Below are 26872 nucleotides of genomic sequence, written 5' to 3'. Positions count from 1 at the left end.
AGGTCTTAACAAGATGGAGATTCCACGAGGACTGCCCGGACAGTCACGTGTTTTGCGACGTGACGTCATCGCGTTTGCCCGCGTTTTCCCGTGCTCTTAAAGGGGCCACGCCCTCTACATACAAACACTATATATAAAACACAGTAATGTCTAACACAATGGTACAGGCTTAGGCTGGTGTTAGAACATCGTTAAAGGGAATTATATACAGTTGCCCAGAGTCATTCAGTGGCTCCGCCACAGTACTTTAATAAAAAATCGCAACTCTGCAGTTGTTCCCGCCGGAAGCGGCTCCCGAACCCGCCCACCAGGCAACCTGACTCCAACCCACCTCGGGAATTAAAATCGAGCCCGTTAACTCTGTTTCTCTCTCCAGAGATGCTGCCTGACCTGCTGAGTATTTCCAACATTTTCTGTTTTTATTTCAGATTTCCAGCATCCGCAGTATTTTGCTTTTGTATATGAACTGTTTATTGTTTCTGAGCTTCTCATCTAGATATGTAACAACAGTAAAGAACAAGTTGAAAATCTGATAATCTGGGAGCACTGAATGGGAGGGGAAAAAATCACAAATATCTTATACATTTATGTAATTCTATCGGTCAATATTCAACGAGACCAATTTCTGCTGCTGCTGAAAAATGCACCTTGTTAGGGTAAGTGGCACAGATGCAGCACTGGATTTTCACACACACTTTACGTCGGCATAAGGCAGCAGAGTCCCCTTTAATGGTGTTGATGCCTTTAAATGGAATGTACCATGTTGTGAGTTGCGGTGAATGTTGGAATTTCCCCGCGGATTCAACGCCAGCTTTTCCCGCCGCCGTTGTTTAAAAGTCGAAAGTGGGGGCGGGACTGTGTCTGTGCTCCCGGTAGCGGGTCAACCAGCGGGCGGAGAACTGGAGCATAAAATGGCCGCCACCATGAAGAAAGCGGTGAGTGCGGCCGGAGTCGAGGCCGAGAACCAGAGACACAAGCGCTGGAGAGGCCGGGGACTAGAGGGGGAGAGTAGACCTGGACTCGCGGCGGCGGCGGCGGCGGGCTGGGCCGGGACTCGCGGCGGGGGGCGGGCTGGGCCGGGGCTCGCGGCAACCACACGCCGGGTCCTAGGGTGTGGGCCTCGCACGAACCCCAGGCCGCCTCCCCCGTCTGGCGGACGGCTTTCCTCGGAGGTGCCGGGAGTCAGTGAGTGCGAGCCCGGGGCTGAGGGAGGGAGAGAGCCCGGCGGATCGGCTCCAGCCCCCGCTCTCTACCACCTCGGTTATTCAGCAAAGGAAGATTGAATTTGGCACTTGGGTTCCCTTGATTTCTGATCTGAATCGCAGACCTATTTGTCCCAAGTGTGCTTGTGGTTTTCAGTGTGTTTTGCAAACCTCGATTTCGGTGTGGTTTGCATATGTACAATTAAATATTTTAGTAACTAATCTTGTACATGGTCGGTGCCCTGCATTTATGTATAATTAACGCCGTCGTACTACATTTCTATTTGCGCTATTTAACCCATTTACAATTAATAGAAGTAGTAAATCTGGAAAATTACTTGAAACTGTGGGAGTAGAACTAGTGGTAACTAGTTTAAACTAGTAAAAGGCAAATTACGACTGATACCAGGAAATTCTGCACTCGAGTACTCAACACATGGAATATAATAAACTAGATATAGTGGAAGCCAAAACCAGAAATTCAGGTCGGAGGCTTCCTGCGGGTGCAAGCCCCCGACCTGCACTTATCTAGCGCGCCGGCCGTTGTGCTGTGGGATTCCGATCCTGGGCCTGCTCCAACTGCCGGCGCGCAGTGCTTGCGTATCCCAGGGGCGCAGTTCACAGAAACCCCACAGTGCAGATAGAGGCCATTTCGGCCCATCGAGCCTGCACCGACACACATCCCACCCGATTCCCCGTAACCCCTACACCAACACATATCCCACCAACCCCACTTATTTAATCCCCCTAACACTAAGGGTCAATTTATCATAGCCAATCAACCTAACCCGCACATCTTTGGACTGTGGGAAGAAACCGGAGCACCTGAAGAAAACCCACGCAAACACGGGGAGAATGTGCAAACTCCACACAGACAGTCGCCCGAGGTCGGATTCGAACCCGGGTCTCTGGCGCTGTGAGGCAACAGTACTAACCACTATGCCACCGTGCATCCCCTGGGATCACATGGGCCATGGAGAGCCAATGGTAGCAGGGACTCTGTATTCATAAATTTGACAAAGAATACAATTCAGCCCCAAAACATAACTAAAACTTCAACTAAATTTAAAAAAAAAAAAATCACATTTTTTAAAATAACTAAATTACATAAAATAACTATTTTGAACAATTTAAATTTTTGGAAAAAATGTTTTAATTTTACTTAATTCACCACTTACCTTGTTAAAAGCAGGCATTGCGACTGCTTTTTATAAGCGTAGCTGCTGGAGACATACCCTCCCGGCGAAACCTGCAAAACAAACGGAAGTTCCAGGCGTACGCGCTGCCTTCCCGGTGCACGTGTTCGACCTGTGAACCCCTTTTAAGGGAACGGAAGTTCCGGTTTCCCGCGCATGCACGGAAGTTCCGGTTTCCCGCGCATGCACGAAACCGGCACTTTCGCTGGGCCTACGCATGAGTACCCAGTGCGTACTCACCTGTGGGGACCCGAAGTTCTGGCCCATGATCTTCTGAAATAGATCTAATGGTGCACGCAGGAAGGTAGTACAAGTGCGCTAAGCTTTGGCCAATTATTTTAAAATCCAGATTTTGAGTCTCCTTTTATTTTTGGTGAGTGTGGGAGAGAGGATAGTAGCATTAAGCTGCATTGTCTGTCATTTGTGTCAAACTGGTATCAATAGTACTCCAAGAAATGAGTCGTGAGAGGATGAGGATCACTGTCAAAACTCATTCCTACCAGTCCTTTCAATGTTTTTAAACCTTGCATCATAAAACTAGAAATATTGTTTTTCCTACATCAATTTGTGCTAGATTTATCTTCATACAGTATCTTAAAAACCTCAACAGACCACCACACAATTGTGCAAAAAAGGGTGTAAAGATAACCCAACAACTACAGGCCAGTCAGTTTAACCTCGGTAGTGGGGAAGCTTTTCGAAACCGTAATCGGGGACAAAATTAACAGTCACTTGGCTAGGTGTGGATTAATTGAGGAAAGCCAGCATGGATTTGTTAAAGGCAAATCATGTTTAACCAACTTGATTGAGTTTTTTTAATGCAGTAACGGAGAGGGTTGATGAGGGCAATGCGGTTGACGTAGTGTACATGGATTTCCAAAAGGTGTTTGACAAAGTGCCACATAATAGGATTGCCAGCAAAGTTGAAGCCCATGGAATAAAAGGGACTGTGGCAACATAGATATGAAATTGGCTAAGTGACAGGAAAGGGTTCAAAACTTGGAAGTATAGTGAGGAGGAGAGTGATAGACTTCAAGAGGACATAGACAGGCTGGTGGAATGGGTGGACACATGGCAGATGAAATTTAATGCAGAAAAGTGCGAAGTGATACATTTTGGTAGACAGAATGAGGAGAGGACATACAAACTAAATGGTACAATCCTAAAAGGGGTGGATGAACAGAGAGACCTATTGGTATATGTGCACAAATTGTTGAAGGTGGCAGGGCAGGTTGAGAAAGCAGTTAAGGCTTACGGGAATCCTGAGCTTCATGTATAGAGTACAAAAGCGTGGAACTTATGATGAACCTGTATAAAACACTGCTTCGGCCCCAACTAGAGTACTGTGTCCAATTCTGGGCACCGCACTTTAGGAAGGATGTGAAGTCCTTGGAGAAGGTGCAGAAAAGATTTACAAGAATGGTTCCAGGGATGAGGGACTTCAGTAACGTGGATAGACTAGAGAAGCTTGGAGCAGAGAAGATTGAGAGGAGATTTGATAGCGGTGTTCAAAATCATGAGGGGTCTAGGCAGAGTAGATAGTGAAACTGTTCCCATTGGCAGAAGGGTCGAGAACCAGAGGACATCGATTTAAGGTGATTGGCAGAAGAACTAAAGGCGACATAAAAACTTTTTTACGCAGCGAGTGGTTAAGATCTGGAATACACTATCTGAAGTGGTGGTGAAGGCAAACCCAATATTATCTTTCAAAAGGGATTGGATAAGTATCTGAAGGAGAAAAAATTGCAGGGCTATGGGGAAAGGGCAGGGGAGTGAGACTAGCGGAGAGTCTACACGGCCTTGATGGGCCCAATGGCCGTCTTCCGTGCTGTAACTGTTCTATGATTCTAACCACAAGTCTTTTAGAATCCATTCTCTGGTTCTCAGATTTATTAGAATATTGGGCAAGTTGTGTATCTCAACTTTTCTGTATTTAAAAAAAAAAGACAGGTTTGGTATATTGAAATCTGTCTCCATTACTAGCTTTACATTATAAAGTTATGTACGAAACCTGCGTGCTCATATATTCAGTCATTGTATTTGGGGAAAAATGTCTGCATACTACATTCTGGCACTTCATTAGCTTCAGTTAAAGAAACATTGTGTTCAGTTTCTTTAAATACGGCCCTTTCAAATTATTTTAAATGAATGAAGTACATCATTTTCTAACATTTGAAATGAATGTGATTGAGTCAATTATCACATCTAGCATTGCAATCAATGTTATCTGGCGATTAATAAACAATGGAAAATAAAGAATATCTGCCCCACTGATCAGTAGATGAAGAACAATAAACATAAGATAATGTGATGTGATATGCAATCTGCCAAAACAAACCTGCAGTAGGGGAGAGGAAGCACCAAAGATTGTGGCTGCTCCTTTTGTTCCTTTTACGATGGCCCGGATTTTGCAGGAAGCAGTGAAGGAACACCGCTTGCCGTTCACTACGCTGACAGCTGCCCACAGTTTTCACAGGCCTTTGAGCTTAGACTTGCTGGCCTTTGGTGTCTGATCCAGGCAGGCGCCCTCTACAGGGGATCTGTGGAGCCTGTGAGCAGGATAAGTAACAGCGAGCCTCTTCATCCAATCAGCTTGAAGAATCTTCACCTGCGACATGCAGAGTCTAAACCAGGAATTATAAATTAGATTTAAATCATGTACAGCAAGTGAAATAAAGATTGGAAAAGAAAGATGGGATTAAGAGATAAACGACACAGAATTTTTTTTTTTTAAATTGTTTAAATCTCCCAACACTAATTAAATTCTGCAAGCATGAGATTCCACATTTGTAAAACTACATTTTCAGGACCAGAGAGGTTGTTTGGCAGTAATTATGACTGATCACGCCATTAAAAATTCACCAGCCCTAACTTTTTCCAGCGTGTTTATTGGACAACTAGTGGATAAGTACCGCAACTTCACGCCCATACATTGATTTCAATGCTGAGTATCGGCTAGGTACTGTTCTAGCACAGCCTGTAGACCGGATTTCCGTGTTTAGCTGCACATGTGCGTACTCCGGAAGTTGTTGTCTGATTTAATCCATAATAACGGTGAATGCTGTTAGCCTCACCGTTATTCCGCATGTACTTGTTCATGTGACTCAGTTGGATAAATAATTCCAATCACCCATTTCATTTTCTCTTGTAATTGTTCCACTCCTTTCCGCCACCCCCCCCCCCCTTTCCTTTTGTTTCTCTCTCTCACACCTGGCAGCTATCTTTTGCCCTGCCAGTACACTTTACACCTAATCTCAGCCTATTACCATCTCGTCTAGCTTCTAATCTCTTTTACTTCTTTTTGTTTCTTTTATTCTTTTGTCCGATCGCAGCCCTGCCTTCGATCTAGTTTCTTTTCTTTCCAGTTTTGAAGAAGGGTTCGACCCGAAACGTCAACTCAAATTTCTCTCCACGGATGTTGCCTGACTTGCTGAGTTTTCCCAGCATTTTCTGTTGTTATTAACAATTATTGGGTCTAACTCTACAAAATATGATTTCAAACAAATGTCTTGTTCCCATTTGACACCTGGTTTTCAAACTAATTGGTAACCTTTTCTCCCCAACCGTTCCAAATAGGCTGAGAATTTCTCCTATGCAGGAGTCATAAAATATTAGTGGTACCCTTATGTACATGCTGGAAGGAGGAGTTATTGAAAGGACTATAAAACCAAATTATTAGATGTTAAAATATAAGCACTGGCTGTGAAAAATCATATATTCTCTCATCTTGCACTATTAAAGTTTTTGTATTTTATGGCTGTAAATGTATGAGAGGCTGAATGTTAAGCAGGAAACTTCACCATGTCAACTGCTGAAAAGCCTCAAATAGAATAGTGGTCTCAGCATTTTATGTGTATATGGAAGAGGAGACAAGTACAAAAAGTAAAAACAGACAGCCCTGTGTTGATATATTGGGGCAAAATGTAAATGCCAATGGGCCGGAATTTGCTGAAAAAATAATGGCGTGTGAATGATGCAAACTGTTAATGTGCAAATTGGCCAGAATTTGCAGTGAGGAATTGCACACAAGTTGCTGGATGATTTACGCTGCTCCGTCATTAGCTTTGCGAGAATGGCATCTCGCACTTAACTTCCCCGTGAGTTACATGAAGTTGCTGCATTTCCACATTAATTGCCCATTAAACTTGCCACAGAAAGTAAAGTAAATTAATTAACGGTGCAACTACCCTTAAGGACTGCTAATCAATTTCTCCGGCCCAGAAAGTGAACAATTAAGTGTGGGGTCTCATTCCTTCAGGTAGTGAATTGTTGTTGGAGATCTTAAAAGTTAAAATTTGACTTTTTTTTTAAACATCCATCTTTTCTGTTCAATTTTTTTTCTCAATCCAATCTTTCTTTCCTTCTCATTGTTTGTTTTTCTTTCTATACCTGATTTGATATTTAATTCACCCTCCTCTCAGTCCATCCTGTTTATTTCTCAATCCTTAAATCTCATTGGTTAAGGAGATACACTGTTGGCGGAACACCTCCGATCAGTCCGCAAGCGTGACTCTGCGCTTCTGGTTGTCTGTTACTTTAATTCTCCGCTTCACTCCCACTCTGATCTCTCCGTCTTCAGCCTCTTGCACTGTTCCAACGTAAGCTCGAGGAACAACAGCACCGTATCTTTCGATTAGGCACTTTACAACCTCCTGGACTTGACATCGAGTTCAACAATTTCAGACTATAACCTCGGCCCTTATATTTTTTTTCCCCCTTGTCTTCTCACATGGTAGCTGTTGATGATTCTGCCATCGCCATTCACACCTCCATCTAGAATCATCTTTTGTTTCTTAACTTGTCTCATTACCTCTCTATGCCATGCACCATCATCCCTTTTGTCAGTCAATCTCTCCTGCCTTCCAGCCTCTCTCAGACCTTCCCTTTGTTCTTTCCTCCCCTCCTCCCTGCTCCTGCTTAAAAATCTCTCCTCAGAACTGGAAAAGGTTAGATTAAGGGTCCTCGACCTGAAACGTGACACTGTTTCTCTCTCCTCGGTGCTGCCTGACCTGCTGAGTGTTTCCAGCATTTTCTGTTGTTTCAGATTTCCAGCATCTGCAGTATTTTGCTATTGTACACATAAAAACATAGATAGGAGCAGGAGTAGGCCATTCGGCCCCTCGAGTCTGCTCCGCCATTCAATGTGATCATGGCTGATCATCCAAATTCAGTACCCTGTCCCTGCCTTCTCTCCATATCCCTTTAGCCTTAAGAAATATATCTAACTCATTCTTGAATATATTTAATGAATTGGCCTCCACTGCCTTCCTGTGGTAGAGAATTCCACAGGTTCACCACTCTGGGTGAAGAAATTCCTCCTCATCTCAGTCCTAAATGGCTTACCCCTTATCCTTAGACTGTAACTCCTGGTTCTGGACTCCCCGGCCATCGGGAACATCCTTCCTGCATCTAGTCTGTCTAGTCCTGTTAGTATTTTATAAGTTTCAATGAGATCCCCTCTCATTCTTCTAAACTCCAGCGAGTATAAGCCCAATCGACCCAATCTCTCCTCCATACGTCATTCCTGCCATCCCAGGTATCAGCCTGGTGAATCTTCGCTGACCTCCCTCTATGGCAAGAACATCTTTCCTCCGATAAGGCGACCAAAGCTGCACACAACACTCCAGGTGTGGTCACACCAAGGCCCTGTACAACTGCATCAAGACATCCTTGTTCCTGTACTCTAACCCTCTCGCTACGAAGGCCAACATACCATTTGCCTTCTTAACCACCTGCTGCACCTGCATGCTTACCTTCAGCGACTGGTGCACAAGGACACCCAGGTCTCGGTGCACTTCCCCTTTTCCCAATCTATTGCCATTCAGATAATAATCTGCCTTCCTGTTTTTGACACCAAAGTGGATAACCTCGCATTTATCCACATTATATTGGGCAGAAGCATGGCAGATGCAATCACCCAACCTGTCCAAATCATACTGGAGTTTCTCAGCATCCTCCTCACAGCTTACCCTCCCACCCAGCTTTGTGTCGTCTACAAACTTGGAGATATAACATCCAATTCCCTCGTCTAGATCATTAATATATATTGTGAATAGCTGGGGTCCCAGGACCGATCCCTGCGGTACCCCACTAGTCACTGCCCACCACTCGGAAAAAGACCCGTTTATTCCAACTCTTTGCTTCCTGTCTGCCAACCTGTTCTCTATCCAAGTCAATACCTTGCCCCCAATCCCATGTGCCTTAACTTTACATGCTAATCTCTTATGCGGGACCTTATCGAAAGCCTTCTGAAAGTCCAAATACACCACATCCACTGGTTCTCCCTTATCAATTTTACTAGTTACATCCTCAAAAAATTCCAGTAGATTAGTCAAGCACGATTTACCTTTTGTAAATCCATGTTGACTTTGTCCGATCCTGTCACTGCTTTCCAAATGCTCAGCTATTACATCTTTTATAATGGACTCTAGCATTTTCCCCACTACTGATGTCCGGCTTACTGGTCTATAATTCTCAGTTTTCTCTACCACCTTTTTTGAATTGTGGGGTAACATTAGCTACCCTCCAATCCATGGGTACAGTTCCAGAGTCTATCGAATTTTGGAGGATGACCAGCAATGCAGGTGGCCCTTGCTGTGCTGTTATCAGGTTGTACTTCCAGAAACTTTGTGGGCAAAAAAATCTGAGTTGAACGGTGCAGGAAAAAGTCTAACTAAGCAGGCATGCTGTGAGATGCCCTGCTCTAGCAAATTCCGGCCCAATATATTAAGTCTTATTTAATGAGGTTGGTGTGGGCCTCATTGTTTGTCGTGGCATTTTATAATATACATAGCTTCTCGTGCACTGTAGTTACCAAGCAGCTGCCTTGTGTATCCACAGTCGGTAAGATGTTTTACCATCTCCTGCAACTGCATCTCCCCAGACATAAAAATGGGGACTTTGGGCTGCTGTTCTGCCAGTTAACAATAAAAGACTAGAAAAGTGTGAAGTTGCTGGCTTTATGCAGTAGTACTAATTTGCCCTCCACTTCAAATGGGATTTTCCCTCAATTGGAATGTACAGTTGGACCACAATATATGATAGACATACAGACCAATAGTAGTTCATAAATTAAGTCCATTATTTGTTTTGTATAAAAATTTTGTAAGCAAGGTGGACCTTGCCAAACGATACACTTAAGGCATATGCCAGAGCTATAATGCATTCTGTCAGCGTGTGCAAAGAGGGTTGTACATTGTAGCAATGTGTGAAGGCTCTCATGTTGCATCAAACTGGGGGGAATGTATAGGATTTCGACCTGGGTGGGTGGGAGAAATAGCACAGTGGCAATGATGCAATTTGTGAAGTATGTCACCAGGCGCCATATAGATAGTTTCATGGACTGCTGTCTTTAAATTCAGGATATAATTTTTCATTTCCAAGTCCCAGATCAATATTGTGTAAGCCCTTGCTTCTGATTTGTAGTGCAGAACCTTATCACTCAGTTCCTGGCTGAGAAGCATTGACATGTCTGCATTTGTAAAAATGTTAGTTTGTAAACCAATGCAGCAGTGATTTATTTTCCACATTTTCTGTCTTTAAATAATGCCATCAAGCTGCGGTATCTAGTTTCTTGTAAGTAGATCTCTGGATTTGCAGTAAGTTTTCGATTTAATCGTGTAAATTTTATTCAGTAAGTAGATTCACTTGACCTATTTACCTAGAAATCAACTTAAATTAGTGGAATCTCCAATATCCATGCTCCCTATTATCTATCTATCTTGAATATCCACCCAGAATTTTTGCAAGATACAATCTTGCATGAGACATCACATCATTGCATGGCTTGCAAAAATCATTCTCCTCGTGTCTGAAATAATCCACCGTCACAGCCCAAGTAAGATTCAATTGAATTTATATTGTAGGTGTTTGTAATTGTGTTGTAATTGCTCTTGACTTCCTGTGCTTAGAATGTTGCTCTGCACTATTTGCAAGACCAAAACTTGGGGAGTGAGTTACCTGTCAATTTTCACTAGTGGTCCCCTTCATTTGCAGTCAGTAATTGGACATTCCACCGTGCACAACAGAACTCATCCTATCTCGCTGCAAAACACAAGCATATTGGGTGTGGAAGTTACTCAGGCTTGAACTACTGGCAGCTTTTGTGACTGCAGTTTTCCAATAATTAAAGAAGAATTTAGTTTCTAAAACTCTTCCGTTGTGGGTAGTCGGGCATATTAACTTACTGTATGTAGTTCCATACAATACAGGTAGACTATCCTTTATCCGAACTTCCGGAAACCTCTAAAAACCGAAAGTTTTTTCGTTCAGCGTAAGTCGTGCGCACAACATGACCAGAGTGGCGCACGACTTGCGCTGAGTAGGGCAGAGGGTCACAGTTCTCTCCTGGGTAGGAGATTGCAGGCCGAGCCGGGCAGTGTGAAGGAGGTACCGGGAGAGTGAACCCAACAATACAGCGGCCCGTCCGATATTCTTTTCTCCCCCCCCCCCCCCGACCCGAACTGCGGCCCGTCCAATATTCTTTGCCCCCCACCCGACCCGACCCGTCCGATTATTATTTTCTCTCTCTTCCCCCCCCACCCGACCCCCGACCTGATTTGCGGGCCAGCTTAGTAGGAGTCAGCCGATATCCAGCTTTCCAGAGAAGCAGGAAGGAGAATGAGACACGGAACAGTCGCAAGAGGTAGCCTGAACTTTTAAAATTTATATTAAATACAAATTTCCCAGTCTTATAATAATACCCTCTGAAATCCGAAAACCGAAACTCAGCTGGTCCCAAGGCTTTCGGATAAGGGATAGTGTACCTGTACACACAAAAGGAGAAATACAATAAATGGTGTTTAGCACTGTGCTGTTAATGTACACTACATTTCTCCATTCTTTTGTTAGCTTTCAGATCCTACTTGCCAGATGTTACCTAGTAAATATTACATAATCCAATTTAGATCTCTGGATATTTTGAAGTTGGAAGCAATGTGCATATGAAATGATTGTGTGTGTATATTAACCATAAAAATAAATTTGTTTTATAGGCAGTAGAAGATGTTAATGTAACCTTTGAAGACCAACAGAAAATTAACAAGTTTGCAAGAAATAATAACAGACTCATAGAACTTAAAGAAGAAATAGAACTGAAAAAGGTAAATGCAGAGTATTGTGCGATGAATAGGGTTTGGGGAGAATTTATTATTCAAGTATATTAAAATGTTTGAGATACAACCTAGTATGTATATACTGAATCTCTGTTATCTAGGGTTGGTCTTCATACAGAATAGCTGTAAATGATTTACAACAACAACTTGTATTTATATAGTGCCCTTAATGTAGTAAAACATTCCAAGACACTTTACAGGAGCGTTATAAAGCAAAACTTGACACCAAGCCGCAAAACTTGACACCGAGCCGCATGAGCAGATATTGGGGCAAATGATCAAAGCTTGGTCAAAGAGGTAGGTTTTAAGGAGCATCTTTAAAGGAGAAAAGAGAAGCAGAGAGGTTTAGGGAGGGAATTCCAGAGCTTAAGGCCTTGGCAGCTGAAGGCACTGCTGCCAGTGGTGGAGCGATTAAGATCAGTGATGCTTGAGGCCAGAATTGGAGGAGTGCAGCTATCTCGTAGGGCTGGAGGAGATTAGAGAGAGGGAGGGGCGAGGCCATGGAGGGATTTGAAAATGATGAGAATTTTAAAATTGCGTTGCTTAACCGGGAGCCAATGTAGATCAGCGAGCACAGGGGTGATAGCTGAATGAGACTTCATGTGAGTTGGGACACGGGCAGCAGCGGTTTGGATGACCTTAGGTTTATGGAGGGTGGAAGATAGAAGGCTGGCCAGGAGCACGTTGGAATAATCAAGTCTAGAGGTAACAAAGGCATGGATGAGGGTCAGCAGCAGATGAACTGAGGCACGGGCGGAGTCTGGCGTTATTACAGAGATGGAAATAGGCGGTCTTGGTGATGGTGCGGATATGTGGTGGGATTTACATGATTTTGAGAGGCAGTGATTCTGGCTCTCTAGCTACATTGGCATGAGTTGGTGTCATTTAAAAAAACGGCAGGTTGGAGCCGGGAGCTAGAATCTTGAAATTTTAACCCCTCGCCTGACCCTTTGCTGCCTGTCTGCGGGAGGCGGGGGGGGGGGGGGCGGGTGGGGGAGGAGGAAGGGGGTTTAAAATCATGGCCAGTATCGTTGGACGTGAATCAGCGCCTACAATTCACTTTACAATATTGCAGATTTGAGTTTTATTGCAGGAAACATTAAGTGGCAGTAGGCACATCCAGTATATGGATGGAAATAAAAAAGCTGCTCATCTTAATGTTGGGGTACAGAGTGGTACTGGCTATGGTCTGCCTCCCTGCCGCCTTGGTCAGTGGTGCTAGAGGGTGATTTTGGAGCAAAGAAACAAGGAGCGCAAATGCTTGTGTAACTGTTCCTTTTTAAGCAGTGCTGACTTCTCTGCCTCTGATCTATGCTATACCTGATCAGGGGATGCTTGATTCTCACACTGGGTCCAAAAGGTGCATGAATGTTCCATTATCCTGAATAATCCAAAGTACCTTGCTTTGACTGTCACAATTTTTAAAAAGTTGTTTCCTTTTGAATAAACATTCCATTTAGCAAGATGGCAGTTCACTTGCATGTCCTGAGCTACAGATTGCTTTAACTGTTGCCACTCTGCAGTGGACCTGAGTAAGTGTGTAAAGAATCATGGAAAGTGAGCCTCACTTAGTTGTCTGAATCCTTTTGTGAGATAAGAACCGCCTTTTATATTCCACCAAGCCAAAGATTAATGCAACAAAACTGATATGGAAACTTTTTTTTAAATACTCCAGTATATGCAATTTCTTTTTGTTAATTGGCACTGATCCTGTTTTATGTGATTCAACTCAGAAACAGTTACAGAATCTAGAAGATGCCTCTGACGATATCATGATGCTTGATGAAGATACTGTGCTGGTGCCTTATCAAATTGGAGAGGTTTTTATTAGCCACTCCCAGGATGAGACGCAGGAGATGCTAGAAGCTGCAAAGGTAATAAATATCTTGGCTGCCTGGAGCTTACTGCTAGTGTTTCAATTCACCAGTGAGTAATTACACTGAGATTGAAGTTATACTTGCACCATATGTAGTTAGTGTGAATCTATACTTCGCAAGGCTACAGTAGACAAGTACTTAAGTTTTCACAGTTAAAGTTGTAGAGGCACATTGTAGGTTTGAATCTTGTTTTCCTGTTCGTTTTAAGTGGATATGAGCGGATTTTAAAATGCCAAGCATGTAGGTGCTAGCAAGTTGCTTAATTATGATTGTGGGTTTAGGAAAAAATGGAGAAGAAAGATTTGCATTTATCATTTTCCCAACTTCTCAAAGTACTTCATATACAATTAATTTAAATTGTAGCATATTGTTATGTGGGCAAACATGGCAGCTATTTTGCATATAGCAAAATCCTACAATCTGCAACAAGATGAATGACCAGTTAAGTGTGTTTTTGCTGGTATTAATTAAGGGAGATAGTTTGGCCCGGACCTTCAAGTAGTGCCATGGGATCTTTAACATCCAACTGAACTAGGAAAAAAAAATCGAGCCTTGGTTCAACATCTCTTCCACAGGACAGCTATTCTGATGATGCAGCTCTTTCAGTATTGCACTGGACTGTCGGCCTGTGATTTGTACAGAAGAACAAGAGGACACGAGTATAAAATTAACAAGCCTCTTGCAAGATGAAATTAGAAGGATTACATATGTGGAATAGGCTTGCAGCAAAAGGAATGATGCTGTGTTGAACAACATCATTTATAAAAAAAAAAAAAAAACTCTGTGGCTGTTAAGCTAACTCCTTGTGTAATGGAAAATAAATAGCTTGCAAATGCTGTATTAATGTTTAAGAGTAATTTTCCATAGCAGTTACTTTCATTTTCTTGTCACATACGGAAGTTATAAAGCTGACATTCTGTCTTCGAAAGCTTCAGGCAGACTCGTATAATTTAGAGGGGATGGGTTTGTACCTCTGCAGCTGTTTATTTGCTCAGCTACTCCCTCGCCTTCAATGCTGTAATCCCCAAAACCTTCACCATCTCCGACCAGTGTTGTTCCTCTGATACAGCCTCCATCTTCACTCCCCCCAATCCAAGTGGCACAACCTGACATTGATTGAGAGGAGTATATAGGATTTGGAACTGGGTGAAAAAAACAGCATGGTGACAATGATGCAGTTAATGAAGTATGTTACCAGGTGCAATATGGATAGTCTCCATCAACCGATCTGGCTTGACCACATCAAATTCTACCATACCTTACTCTCATCTGTCAAAATTGCCCACTTCTTGAAGATCATCCTGGGGGGACTCATATTTTCTTTAATGCCAACTGCCTTCTTGAACCTCTCCCTTGCCTCCTCCATGCTCATCTCTAATAGCAAGTGCAAGGATTGTGGATTTGCTCATCAACAAGGTGAACTATCCATTCAGTTGGCTCTGCTGCCTCCCTCCCTACCTTCCTTTTGCTTATCAAGACAAACCTACCCCAGTCCCCCTCCTATCCTGGCCCTGTGATTGTGGTGAAGTTCCCTTCTCCACTGCAATACAGACTTTAACACGGTTGACCAGACCATCCTCCTCCATTGTCCAGCTCAGTTGGCTTGCCCTTGCTTCATTCAATTCTTGCCTAACCAATTGTGGTGAGAGTATCTCCAGAAATAGTTTTACTTCCCACCCCCACATGGTTTTCCTCTGGAGTCACCCAAGGATCAATCCTTGGCCCCCTTCTCTTCCTCAGCTGCATGCTGCTCCTTGGTGACATCCAAACGCATGGGGTCAGCTTTCACATGTATGCTGACAACACCCAACTCTGCCTCTTTATCACCTCTTGCCACCCCTCCACAGCCTCTGCAGTCAGACTGCTTGTCTCATTCAATCTTGGATGAGCCACAATTTCCTCCAGTTAAGCACTGTCTTCGACTCCTGCCACAAAGCCTACCCTCACCGCTAATTCTACTTCCCTCCCTGACCACTGTCACGATTGACCCAGACTGTTTGCAACCTTGGCATCCTATTTGACCCAGAGCTGAGCTTCCAGCCCATATACTCTCCATCACAAGACTGTCTGTTTCAACCTCTAACATTGCACATCTCCACACCTGCCTCAGCCCATCTGTTGCTGAAACCCTCATCCATGCCTTTCACTCCAGACTCGATTACTGCAATGATTTCCTGGCAGGCCACCATCCTCCGTAAACTTTAACTCATTCAAGACGCTGCTACAAAACCTGATCACCTATCGCCCCTCTCCTCACTGACCTGACCTACATTGGCTTCTGGTCTTCCAACACTTCATCTAAAATTCTCATCTTTGAATTTAAATCCATCATGAGCTTGCTCCTCTCTCTCTTTGTAACCACCTTACAGCTCTCGCTGAACTCTTTGTCCCTCTGACTAGCCCCTTGTGCAGTCCTTTCTCCCTCCCGTCACCCACCATTGGTGGCCATGCCTTCAGGTGCCTAAGCCCTGTATTCTGGAATTAACTCTCTGCCAATCCACCTCTTCCTCCTCCTTAAAACTCTTTGATCAAGTATTTGGTCACTCCTAATACCTCCTTCAGCTCAGATTCCATGTTTGGCTGATGATGGCTCTGTGAAGCGCCTTGATGTATTTCTGTGCTAATAGTGCTATATAAAAGTTATTTGTGTGATTCAGCAATTTCTGACATGAACTGCTTTTCCTTTCAAGTATCCTGTTTATATTTTTTTCTATATAGTAGTCGATCTCCCATGTCACTGCATGTGGTGAGTCAAGACCAAATTAAATGTTTAGAGGAAGTAGATTTAGAGAACAAGGCAAGAATTAAATTAGGAGCAAGGTCCAACAACAGTGTTGGCAATGAGAAAAGGCCAGAGCAGGAAGATGGATGGTAGAGGGAAGGTACAGTGGGGTTAGAGCCTGGGGTGGGGCTGCGGACGGTCGAGGGCAGTACATGTCTGGATTAGAGAGGGATGGTAGAACTGGCTTAGATGCTGGACAGGAAATGACAATAGCCGAGGATTAGAGGCTTTGAAAGAGGAAGGTACAGTAGGGTTAGAGGCAACTGCCTCCGCCCCCTTGCCTGACTGTTGGCGGTTATGCCTTTAGTTGCCTTGGGCTTGTGCTCGGAGGAGACATGACCTGGTGGAGCTTGATGTGGGCTAGTCAGATCTGGCGATAAATGGCTAAACCAGTTGTCAGCCAGGTTTCTCAAGTTTGTTCTCCTTGGACTTGAGGGACCAAAGATGGAGGCTGTACCAGAAGTATGACCAAGGTGGGCATGGTGAACGTTTTATTGGGAACAAGGGCATCAAAAGCAGAGGCGAGGGAGTGTTACAATAAATAGCTACTGAGGTATCATGGCAAATGGAGCTAGGTAGTGAGTTCAAATGTGTGATTTTTAAGAGATTTATTGGGGCGGGGGCAGGTTGTTTCCAGGATGCAAAAGGAAGGAATTTTGGGGGAATTGTGTTGAGGGATGCGACCAAATAGGCAGAAATGACCTCGCTTGGTGTTTGAGCCACAGGAAATGGCAAACTTGAAGGGATGGCTGTGAATATGGGGAGGAGAGGTTTAACGAAGACATTAGGTCAGTCAGTTTGGAGGAGATGGGTCAAGGAGAGCTGAAATGGAGATTGCCGAGGCTTAGAATACAAGAGCAGGGAGGTTATGATAGAACTGTATGAAACACTAGTTAGGCCACAGCTAGAGTACTGCGTACAGTTCTGGTCACCACATTGCAGGAAAGATGTGATTGCACTAGAGGGTACAGAGGTGATTTAGGAGGATGCTACCAGGACGGGAGATTTTTAGCTATGTGGAAAGATTGGATAGGCTGGGGTTGTTTTCTTTGGAACAGAGGAGGCTGAGGGGAGACTTGATTGAGGTGTATAAAATTGAGGGACCTGGATTGAGTGGATAGGAAGGATCTATCTCCCTTAGCAGAGAGGTCAATAACCAGGGGGCATAGATTTAAAGTAATTGATAGAAGGAATAGATGGGAGTTGAGAACTTTTTTCACCCAGAGGGTGGTGGGGATCTGGAACTCGCTGCCTGAAAGCGTGGTGGAGGCAGAAACCCACAGTGCATTTTAAAAAGTACTTGGATATGCACTTGAAGTGCTGTAACCTACAACGCTACGGACCAAGAGCTAGAAAGTGGAATGAGGCTGGATAGCTCTTTTTTGGCTGACACAGACACGATGGGTCGAATGGCCTCCTTCTGTGTTGTAAATTTCTATGATTATCATCTTTAACCTCTCCTTATTTAAGACCCTCCTTATAACCCTCTGGGCAAATGTGGATGGGCATGCCAGTTACATGAAGAATTGTAGGCAGGTACAGCAAACTGAAACCTCCGCTGTAGATAGAACATGAAGCAGGTTTACTGCCAGATTTGTAGGGGGAAGATAGTTGGACATGACATAATGCAGCTTAAAAAAAGAAACAACTTGCCTATTGTATTTGAACTAGGTGTGCAACTGAGCTTTGGGGAGAAATTGGGAGATGTTCAAACCTCATTTGATTTTATTGAATGTTAAGAATGGCGGGCTGCTGCGTAGCTGAGGTTGAGGTAAGGAGCATTCGCAACCAGGAAACGGGCCGGTGAAGCTGAGACATGCTGCCGAGCAGGGACTATTTATGGTCCAGGACAGGCAGTCAAAGTTGCTGGGAGGAACATCCAGCCAGCAAGTTAGTGAAAATGTTAGAGGGGGCTTCTCTAGCCCAGTTCTCCCCCTCTCTCGCTCTCTCAAATGCAATGTAAAAGACACGCAAAGGTATGTGGAGAAAAACAAGTACAGGAAACTCTTTATTATCTGGCACCGACGGGACCGGTGTGGTGCCGGTTTATCAAAGTCCGGATTACAGAGAGGTATAGTTAAAAGGTACAAGAGCTCCATTCACAGCAACAAATCCAGGCTTCCCTGTTGCTTAGCAACATGTGCAGGAACTCCGGCCACAGACCAAGCGCCCCTGTTGCTTAGCAACAAGTGCAGGAACCCCAGTTACACAGCCACAGATCCAGGAACTGCCACTAATATGAAGTAAAACTTACCTGAACCTACTCCTGAATTTTGCCGGTTAACAGAGATTTCCGGTTATTTTAGGTGCCGGTAAATTGAGAGTTTCCTGTAAATTTAAGGCGGCATCACATTAATGAGCATCATATGTGACACTTCTAAATGTTACTCAAGTGGGAAATTCATGTCCCAGTGTAATGGGCAAAAGGGTTATATAGGAGGTTACAATACATGGGTGACTGGACGTACCAAATGTAATATATAGGTACATGTTTACGTAGGTAGTTTCTATTATAAATTTGGGCACAGGAATTTTAGAATAGAAAAGGATGACAGGAAGTGCAGGCAAATGTAAGATTTTTAATACATTATTATGGATATATATAATAGCTCCAAATTTGCAGATGACACAAAGCTGGATGGGCGTGTGTGCTGTGAGGAGGATGCAGAGAAACTCCAGTATGATTTGGACAGGTCGGGTGACATGATGCAGTATAATGTGGATAAATGCAAGGTTATCCACTTCGGTGGCAAAAACAGGAAGACAGATTATTATCTGAACGGCAATAGATTGGGAAAAGGGGAAGTGCAATGAGACCTGGATGCCCTTGTGCACCAGTCGCTGAAGGTAAGCATGCAGGTGGTTAAGAAGGCAAATGGTATGTTGGCCTTCATAGCGAGAGAATTCGAGGTATAGGAGCAAGGAGGTCTTGCTGTAGTTGTACAGGGCCTTGGTGAGACCGCACCTTGAGTATTGCGTGCCGTTTTGGTCGCCTTATCTGAGGAAGGATGTTCTTGCTATGGAGAGAGTGCAGCGAAGATTCACCAGACTAATACCTGGGATGGCAGGAATGACATATGAAGAGAGATTGGGTCAATTAGGCTTATATTCGCTAGAGTTTAGAAGAATCAGAGGGGATCTCATTGAAACTTATAAAATTCTAACAGGACTAGACAGACTAGATGCAGGAAGGATGTTCCCGATGGCGGGGGAGTCCAGAACCAGGGGTCACAGTCTAAGGATAAGGGGTAAGCCATTTAGGACTGAGATGAGGAGGAATTTCTTCACCCAGAGAGTGGTGAACCTGTGGAATTCTCTACCACACAAGGCAGTTGAGGCCAATTCATTAAATATATTCAAGAAGGAATTAGATATATTTCTTAAGGCTAAAGGGATATGGGGAGAAAGCAGGGACAGGATACTGAATTTGGATGATCAGCCATGATCTCATTAAATGGCGGAACAGGCTTGAGGGGCCGAATGGCCTACTCCTGCTCCTATCTTCTATGTTTCTATGACCTCACGTCAGATATATGGATTCTGCTAACTCTTATTTTCCTCAGGAAGGCAACTTGCCAGCACAATGAGACAGTGATGATGGTCTGAGGCACTGGCTTCTTCATCACTTTAGGGCTGGTGCTTCCTGATTAACAGGTGACCCACATTGCCACTTCTTCCTTCCCCTCACTTTCAAACTGACATGGAAAACATTACTGTCTATGACATTGTGTGTCTTGGTTGCAAAGTGACTCAATGCACCTAATGCCAGCAGCAACTCCAGCTTTGTTTAAGCCATTAAAATAATTCCTAAAGGTGTTTTCACAGCTTTGTGACCCCAAGTATATGAATATAGAAGGTTTTGAATTAATAAAGAACATTAATTTTCTTGTCTGTTTATACCCTGACGAGACTTAAATTTTATTTTTCAGCAAAGTCTCCAAGATGAGATCCAGGCTTTGCAGGCTCGTGTGGAGGCCATTCAGCAGGTGTTATCCGATCTTAAAGTTCAGCTCTATGCAAAATTCGGAAACAACATTAACCTTGAAGCAGATGACAACTGAGCTGTTTATTCTCACCAATCCCATCTCATTCAATTGAATGATTAACTTCCCAAGTTGGACAACTATTGCAGTTTGCTTTAGGAAATGGTGATTTTTAAAAAAAAAATCAGTCGTCATTTTATTCATTTGTTATGGAACTGTCTTTCAAGATTTTTGTCCTGCAGCTCCATTTATTTGATGGGAAAACTTTTTATACGTGCTTGTACTCGTTATTTATTTGTTACGGTGGTTCCACATTTTGATTTTTTAATTGTCTGTAAAATATTCAGACCTTAAATCCCGGATTAGAAAAACATTCAAATATATCCTTAGCATTCCAATATTGGTCTATTATTTTGAATGCTGTAACACATTGAGACAGTGTCCATTCTGGTCAACCTGCACGATCCACCTTCCCAATAAAAGAATTAAACTTTCATGATGCTAAAGCCAGCACATTTGAGCCTTAATTGAACCCTTTGAATTATTACAATATAATCAGGATTTGATGTAATGATATATTGTGATCTTTAAGTTTTATATGTTAGGATACTACACTGGAAGTAGAGATTTTCAATTTTGGAAACCCTTTGAATATTGCTGCCGTAACTGAATAATCAGCTAGCACTGCAAAGGAGCAGTTCATGGCAGAAATTGTTGGATTGCACAAATACTTCAATTAAAAACATAGTTTGGTTGCCTTTCATTTTACAGGGCTGTGACTCCAGAATCATTTAAACCTAACATTTGGTGTGAAAGTAATGCTGCTTTCATAAATGGAAACAGTTTCAAGACTTCAGTAAAATTGAAGCCCATGTGATTTACAGGAGCAGTGGCAGTATGGATAGGAAATTGGCAGAGACAGAAGGCAGAGAGCAGTGGTGGATAGTTGGTTGTTTTTCACGTTGGAGGGAAGTATATAGTGGTGTCCCCTAGGGTTGGTATTAGGACCACTGTCATAGAGTCATAACGGCACAGAAGGAGACCGTTAGGTCCATCGAGTCTGTGCCGGCTCTCGGTAGAGCAATCCAGTAAGTCCCATTCCCCCGCTCTATCCCCGTAGCCCTGCCAGTGTATTTCCCTCAAGTGCCTATCCAGCCTCCCCTTGAAAACGTTGAGTGTCTCCGCTTCCACCACTTCCGTCGGCAGCGCATTCCAGGTCGTCACCACTCGCTGCGTAGAAAAGTTTTTCCCCCCCATCTCTTGCCCAAAACCTTAAATCTGTGTCCCCTAGTCCTTGTACCATCAACTAGTGGGAACAGCCTTTCCCCATCTAGTCTATCCAAACCTGTCATAATCTTGTACACCTCCATCAAATCACCCCTCAACCTCCTTTGCTCTAATGAAAACAAATCCAGCTTCTCCAACCTGTCCTTGTAGCCAAGATTCCCCCATCCCCAGAGCCATTCTCGTAAATTTCCTCTGCACCCTCTCGAGGGCTTTCACATCCTATAGTGTAGAGACCAGAACTGGACGCAATACTCCAGTTGTAGCTTAACCAGCGCTTTATAAAGGTTCAGCATAACTTATCTACTTTTTTACTTAATACCTCTCTTTATGAAGCCTAAGATCCCATACGCTTTGTTAACCACTCAATATGTCCTGCCACCTTCAGGGACCTATGTCCCTGCACCCTCTTTAAAACTGTGCCATTAAGAATATATTTCCTCTCCCTGGTCCTTCTGCCAAAATGCATCACCTCACACTTCTCATAGAGTTTTACAGCGCAGAAAGAGGCCCTTCGGCCCATCGTGTCTGCGCCGTCCATCAATCCCTGTCCAGTCTAATCCCATTTTCCAGCATTTGGTCCATAGCCTTGTATGCAATGGCATTTCAAGTGCTCATCCAAATGCTCCTTGAATGTTGTGAGGGTTCCTGCCTCTACCACCCTTTAAGGCAGTGAGTTCCAGCTTCCAACCACCCTCTAGGTGAAAAAGTTCCTCCTCAAATCCCCTCTAAATCTCCTGCCCCTTACCCTAAATCTATGCCCCCTTGTTACTGACCCCCCTACTAAGGGGAAAAGTTCCTCTTTATCTACCCTATCTATGCCTCTCATCATTTTGTACACCTCAATCAGGTCCCCCCCTCAGCCTCCTTTGCTCCAAGGAAAACAACCCCAGCCTGTTTAGTCTTTCTTCATAGCTGAGGCGCTCCATCCCAGGTAACATCTTGGTGAATCTTCCCTGCACCCTCTCCAAAGCAATCACATCCTTCCTATAGTGAGGCGACCAGAACTGCACACAGTACCCCAGCTGTGGCCTCACCAGTGTTTTGTACAGCTCCATCATAACCTCCCTGCTCTTATATTCTATGCCTCTGCTAATGAAGGCAAGTATCCCATATGCCTTTTTAACCACCTTATCTACCTGTTCCGCTGCCTTCAGGGATCTATGTACATGTACACCAAGGTCCCTCTGTACTTCCTAGGGTCCTACCACTCATTGTGTATTCCCTTGCCTTATTTGTCCGTCCAAAATGCATCACCTCGCACTTTTCCGGGTTAAATTCCATTTGCCACTTTTCCGCCCATCTGACCAACCCGTTAATATCGTCCTGTAGCCTGAGGCTTTCCTCCTCGCAATTTACCACCCCACCAATTTTCGTGTCATCCACGAACTTACTGATCATACCCTTTACATTCTCATCCAATACATTCTCATCCAAATCATTAATGTAGATCACAAACAGCAAGGGACCCAGCACCGATCCCTGAGGTACCCCACTGGACACAGGCTTCCAGTCACAAAAGCAACCTTCGATCATCACCCTCTGCCTCCTGCCACTCAGCCAGTTTAGGATCCAACGCGCCAAGGCCCCCTGGATCCCATGGGCTCTTACCTTCTTGACCAGTCTCCTATGCGGGACTTTGTCAAAAGCTTTACTGAAGTCCATGTAAACCACATCCACACACCTAGTCACCCCCTCGAAAAATTCAATCAGATTGGTCAGACATGATTTACCCTTGACAAAGCCATGCTGACTATCCCCGATTAATCCTTGCCTCTCCAAGTGGAGACTAATTTTGTCCCTCAGAATTTTTTCCAATAATTTCCCTACCACAGATGTTAGGCTCACTGGCCTGTAATTCCCTGGTTTATCCCTGCTACCCTTCTTGAATAATGGTACTACGTTAGCTGTTCTCCAGTCCTCTGGTACATCCCCTGTGGCCAGAGAGGTTCTGAAAATTTGTGTCAGAGCTCCTGCAATCTCCTCCTTTGCCTCACACAACAGCCTGGGATACATCTCGTCCGGGCCTGGGGATTTATCCACTTTTTGGCCTGCTAAAACCGCTAGTACCTCCTCCCTCTCGATGCTAATATGTTCAAGTATGTCACAGTCCCCTTGCCCGACTTCTATGTCTACATTGTCTTTCTCCATAGTGAACACAGGCAAAAAATTCATTTAAAACCCCACCTACTTCATCTGGCTCTACACACAGCTTGCCACTTTGGTCCCTAATGGGCCCTACCCTTTCCCTGGTTATCCTCTTGCCCTTAATATACTTATAAAACATCTTAGGATTTTGCTCGCCAGTGTTATTTCATGGCCCCTCCTCGCCCTCCTAATTTCCTTTTTAAGTATGCCCCTGCACCTTTTATACTCCTCTAGGGCTTCCTCCGTCTTTTGTCTTTTGTAACTGCCAAAAGCCCCCCTTTTTTTCCTAATGCATTTTTGTATATCCCTTGTCATCCAAGGTTCCCTTTGCTTGTTGGTCCCACCCTTGACCTTTACAGGAACATGTTGGTGTTGTACTCTCTCTATTTCCCTTCTGAAAGCCTCCCACTGTTTTGATGTGGATTTTCCTATAAGTAGCTGCTCCCAGTCCACTTTGGCCAGATCCTGCCTTATCTTATTAAAATCGGCCTTCCCCCAATTTAGAACCCTTATTTCTGGGCCGTCTTTGTCTTTTTCCATGACCACCTTAAATCTCACCGAATTATGGTCACTATCGCCAAAATGCTCTCCCACAGACACTTCCACCACCTGCCCGGCTACATTCCCTAGAATTAGGTCCAGTACCGCCCCCTCTCTTGTAGGACTTTCTACATGTTGGCTCAAAAAGCTCTCCTGGATGCACTTTAAGAATTCTGCAACTTCTAAGCCTTTCATACTCTGACTATCCCAATTTATATTGGGGAAGTTGAAATCCCCCACTATTATTACCCTATTATTTTCACACTTTTCTGAGATTTGCCTACATATCTGTTCCTCTATCTCCCCCTGACTGGGGGCCTATAGTACACTCCCAGCAAAGTGCTTGCCCCCTTTTTGTTTTTAAGTTCTACCCATATGGCCTCATTAGAGGAACCCGCTAATATATCATCCCTCCTTACAGCAGTAATTGACTCCTTAATTAATATTGCAACACCCCCTCCCCTTTTACACCCCCCTCTGTCTCGCCTGAAGATTCTATACCCCGGAATATTCAGCTGCCAGTCCTGACCCTTCCTCAACCATGTCTCCGTGATAGCAACAATATCGTACTCCCATGTGTTCAACAACAACTTCAGTTCATCCACCTTATTTGCAAGACTCCTTGCATTAAAATAAATGCCTTCCAGCCCTGCCATATTCCCTTTTGCCTTCACATCTTTGCTCTGCCTTCCCTGCTGACTTGTTTTTTCCTCCGTATTTGGCTGTACATCACCCCCTACTATAGCTCCACTCTGTATCCCATCCCCCCGCCGAGTTAGTTTAAACCCCCCCCCCCCAGCAGTGCTAGCAAACCTCCCCGCAAGGATATTGGTTCCCCTCTGGTTCAGGTGTAAACCGTCCAACTTGTACAAGTCCCACCTGTCCCAGAAGCAGACCCAGTGATCCAGGAAACTAAAGCCCTCCCTCCTGCACCATCCCTTTAGCCACGCATTCACCTGTTCTATCCTCCCATTCCTATACTCACTAGCACGTGGCACCGGGAGTAATCCAGAGATTACAACCTTTGAGGTCCTGCTCCTTAATCTTGCCCCTAGCTCCCTAAATTCTTGCTGCAGGACCTCATCCCTCTTTTTACCTATGTCGTCGGTACCAATGTAGACCACGACCTCTGGCTGTTCACCCTCCCCCTCCAGAGTGCCCTGCAGCCGCTCAGTGACATCCTTGACCCTGGCACCAGGGAGGCAACAAACCATCCTGGATTCACGTCTACGGCCACAGAAACGCCTATCTGTTCCCCTTACTATAGAATCCCCTACCACTATTGCTCTCCCACTCTTTTTCCTCCCTTCCTGGGCAGCAGGAGCACCCCCAGTGCCAGGAAGCTGGCTGCTGCTGCCTTCCCCTGGTGAGTCATCCCCCTCAACAGTATCCAAATCGGCATACCTGTTTGAGAGGGGAATGGTCACGGATTTTCTGCACTACCTGCCTACTTCTATTGCTCCGCCTGATGGTCACCCCTTTCCTTTCTTCCTGTGCAGCCCTTCCCTGCGGTGTGACCAACTCACTAAACGTGCTATCCACGAACTTCTCAGCATCGTGAATGCTCCACAACCCATCCACCCGCAGCTCCAGCGCCTCAATGCGGTCTGCTAGTAGCTGCAGATGGATGCATTTCCTGCACACGTAGTCACCAGGGGCAGTGTCCCTGAATTCCCACATGGAGCAGGAGGAGCACATCACGGGGCCGGGCTCTCCTGGCATGACTTACCCTTTAATTAATATAAATTAATTTACTATCACCAATTAAAGATATCTCTAAGACCCTAGTAACTATAAACTACAGAGTTTAACTTCTCTATTAAATTCCATCTGCCACTTGTCTGCCCATTCTGCTAGCCTTTCTATGTCCTGTTGCAGGCAATTGATATCACTTTGCCACACCCACAAGTTTGGTATCATCAGCAAATTTAGAAATTCTACTCGGTATTCCAATATCCAGTTCATTTACACCACTGTCTTATCATCCTCCAGTCTCAAAAACAGCCATTTACCACAACTCGCTGTTTTCTGTCCTTAAGCCAATTCTTTATCCAAGCTGCCACTGAAGCACCTATTCCACGGGCCTCAATTTTGTTAACCAGCCTTCTTTGTGGTACTTGTCAAACGCCTTCTGAAAATCCACGTAGACAACATCCATTGCATTCCCTTCATCAATCCTCCCTGTTCATCAAAAAATTCAATTAGATTAATCAAACATGATCTGCTTTTTACAAATCCGGGTTGGCTCTCCTTAATTAGCTTAAACCTCTGAGTGCCTGTTAATTTTTTCCTTGATTATTGTTTCTACTGATGTTAAACTGACCGGCCTGTAGTTACTAGGATTGTCCTTGCACCCTTTCTTGAGCAATGGTGTCATATTTGCCACTTTCCAATCCTCTGGCACCTGCCCCTGCATCTAGGGAAGACTAAAATTATGGCAAGCCCTTTGGCTAGCTCCTCCCCCAATTCCCTTAGCAACCTGGGATGCAAGCCATCTGGACCAGGGGACTTGTCCACTCTAAACATACCCAGCCTTTCTAGTACATCCTGTATCAATTTTAACCCCTTCCATTGCTTCTACCTTTTCCACTTCTACCGATATTTTATCAGCATCCACCTCCTTTAGTAAACACTGATACAAAGTACTCATTGAGTATTTTAGCCATGCCCTGCGCATCTAAGCATATATGACCACCTTTGTCTCTAATAGGCCCCACCCCCTCTTACTACCCGCTTACTGTTTACAT

General features: G+C 44.3%; 1 protein-coding gene across 1 annotated transcript; it reads left to right on the top strand.

Annotated features, from left to right (window-relative positions):
* The first annotated feature begins 755 nt into the window (after positions 1 to 755).
* On the top strand, positions 756 to 20921 carry pfdn4 (prefoldin subunit 4). The gene is made up of 4 exons (XM_086005286.1): positions 756 to 935; positions 11392 to 11499; positions 13245 to 13385; positions 20100 to 20921. The coding sequence occupies exons 1-4, from the start codon at positions 780 to 782 to the stop codon at positions 20229 to 20231; spliced, it is 537 nt and encodes a 178-aa protein (XP_085861412.1). The 5' UTR covers positions 756 to 779; the 3' UTR covers positions 20232 to 20921.
* The last annotated feature ends 5951 nt before the right edge of the window (positions 20922 to 26872 follow it).

The sequence above is a fragment of the Somniosus microcephalus genome, chromosome 13, assembly GCF_052327205.1.
Source record: "Somniosus microcephalus isolate GS21.2 chromosome 13, FLI_Smic_1.0, whole genome shotgun sequence".
Taxonomy (NCBI): Eukaryota; Metazoa; Chordata; class Chondrichthyes; order Squaliformes; family Somniosidae; genus Somniosus; species Somniosus microcephalus.
This window is presented reverse-complemented; position numbering and strand designations above follow the sequence as displayed.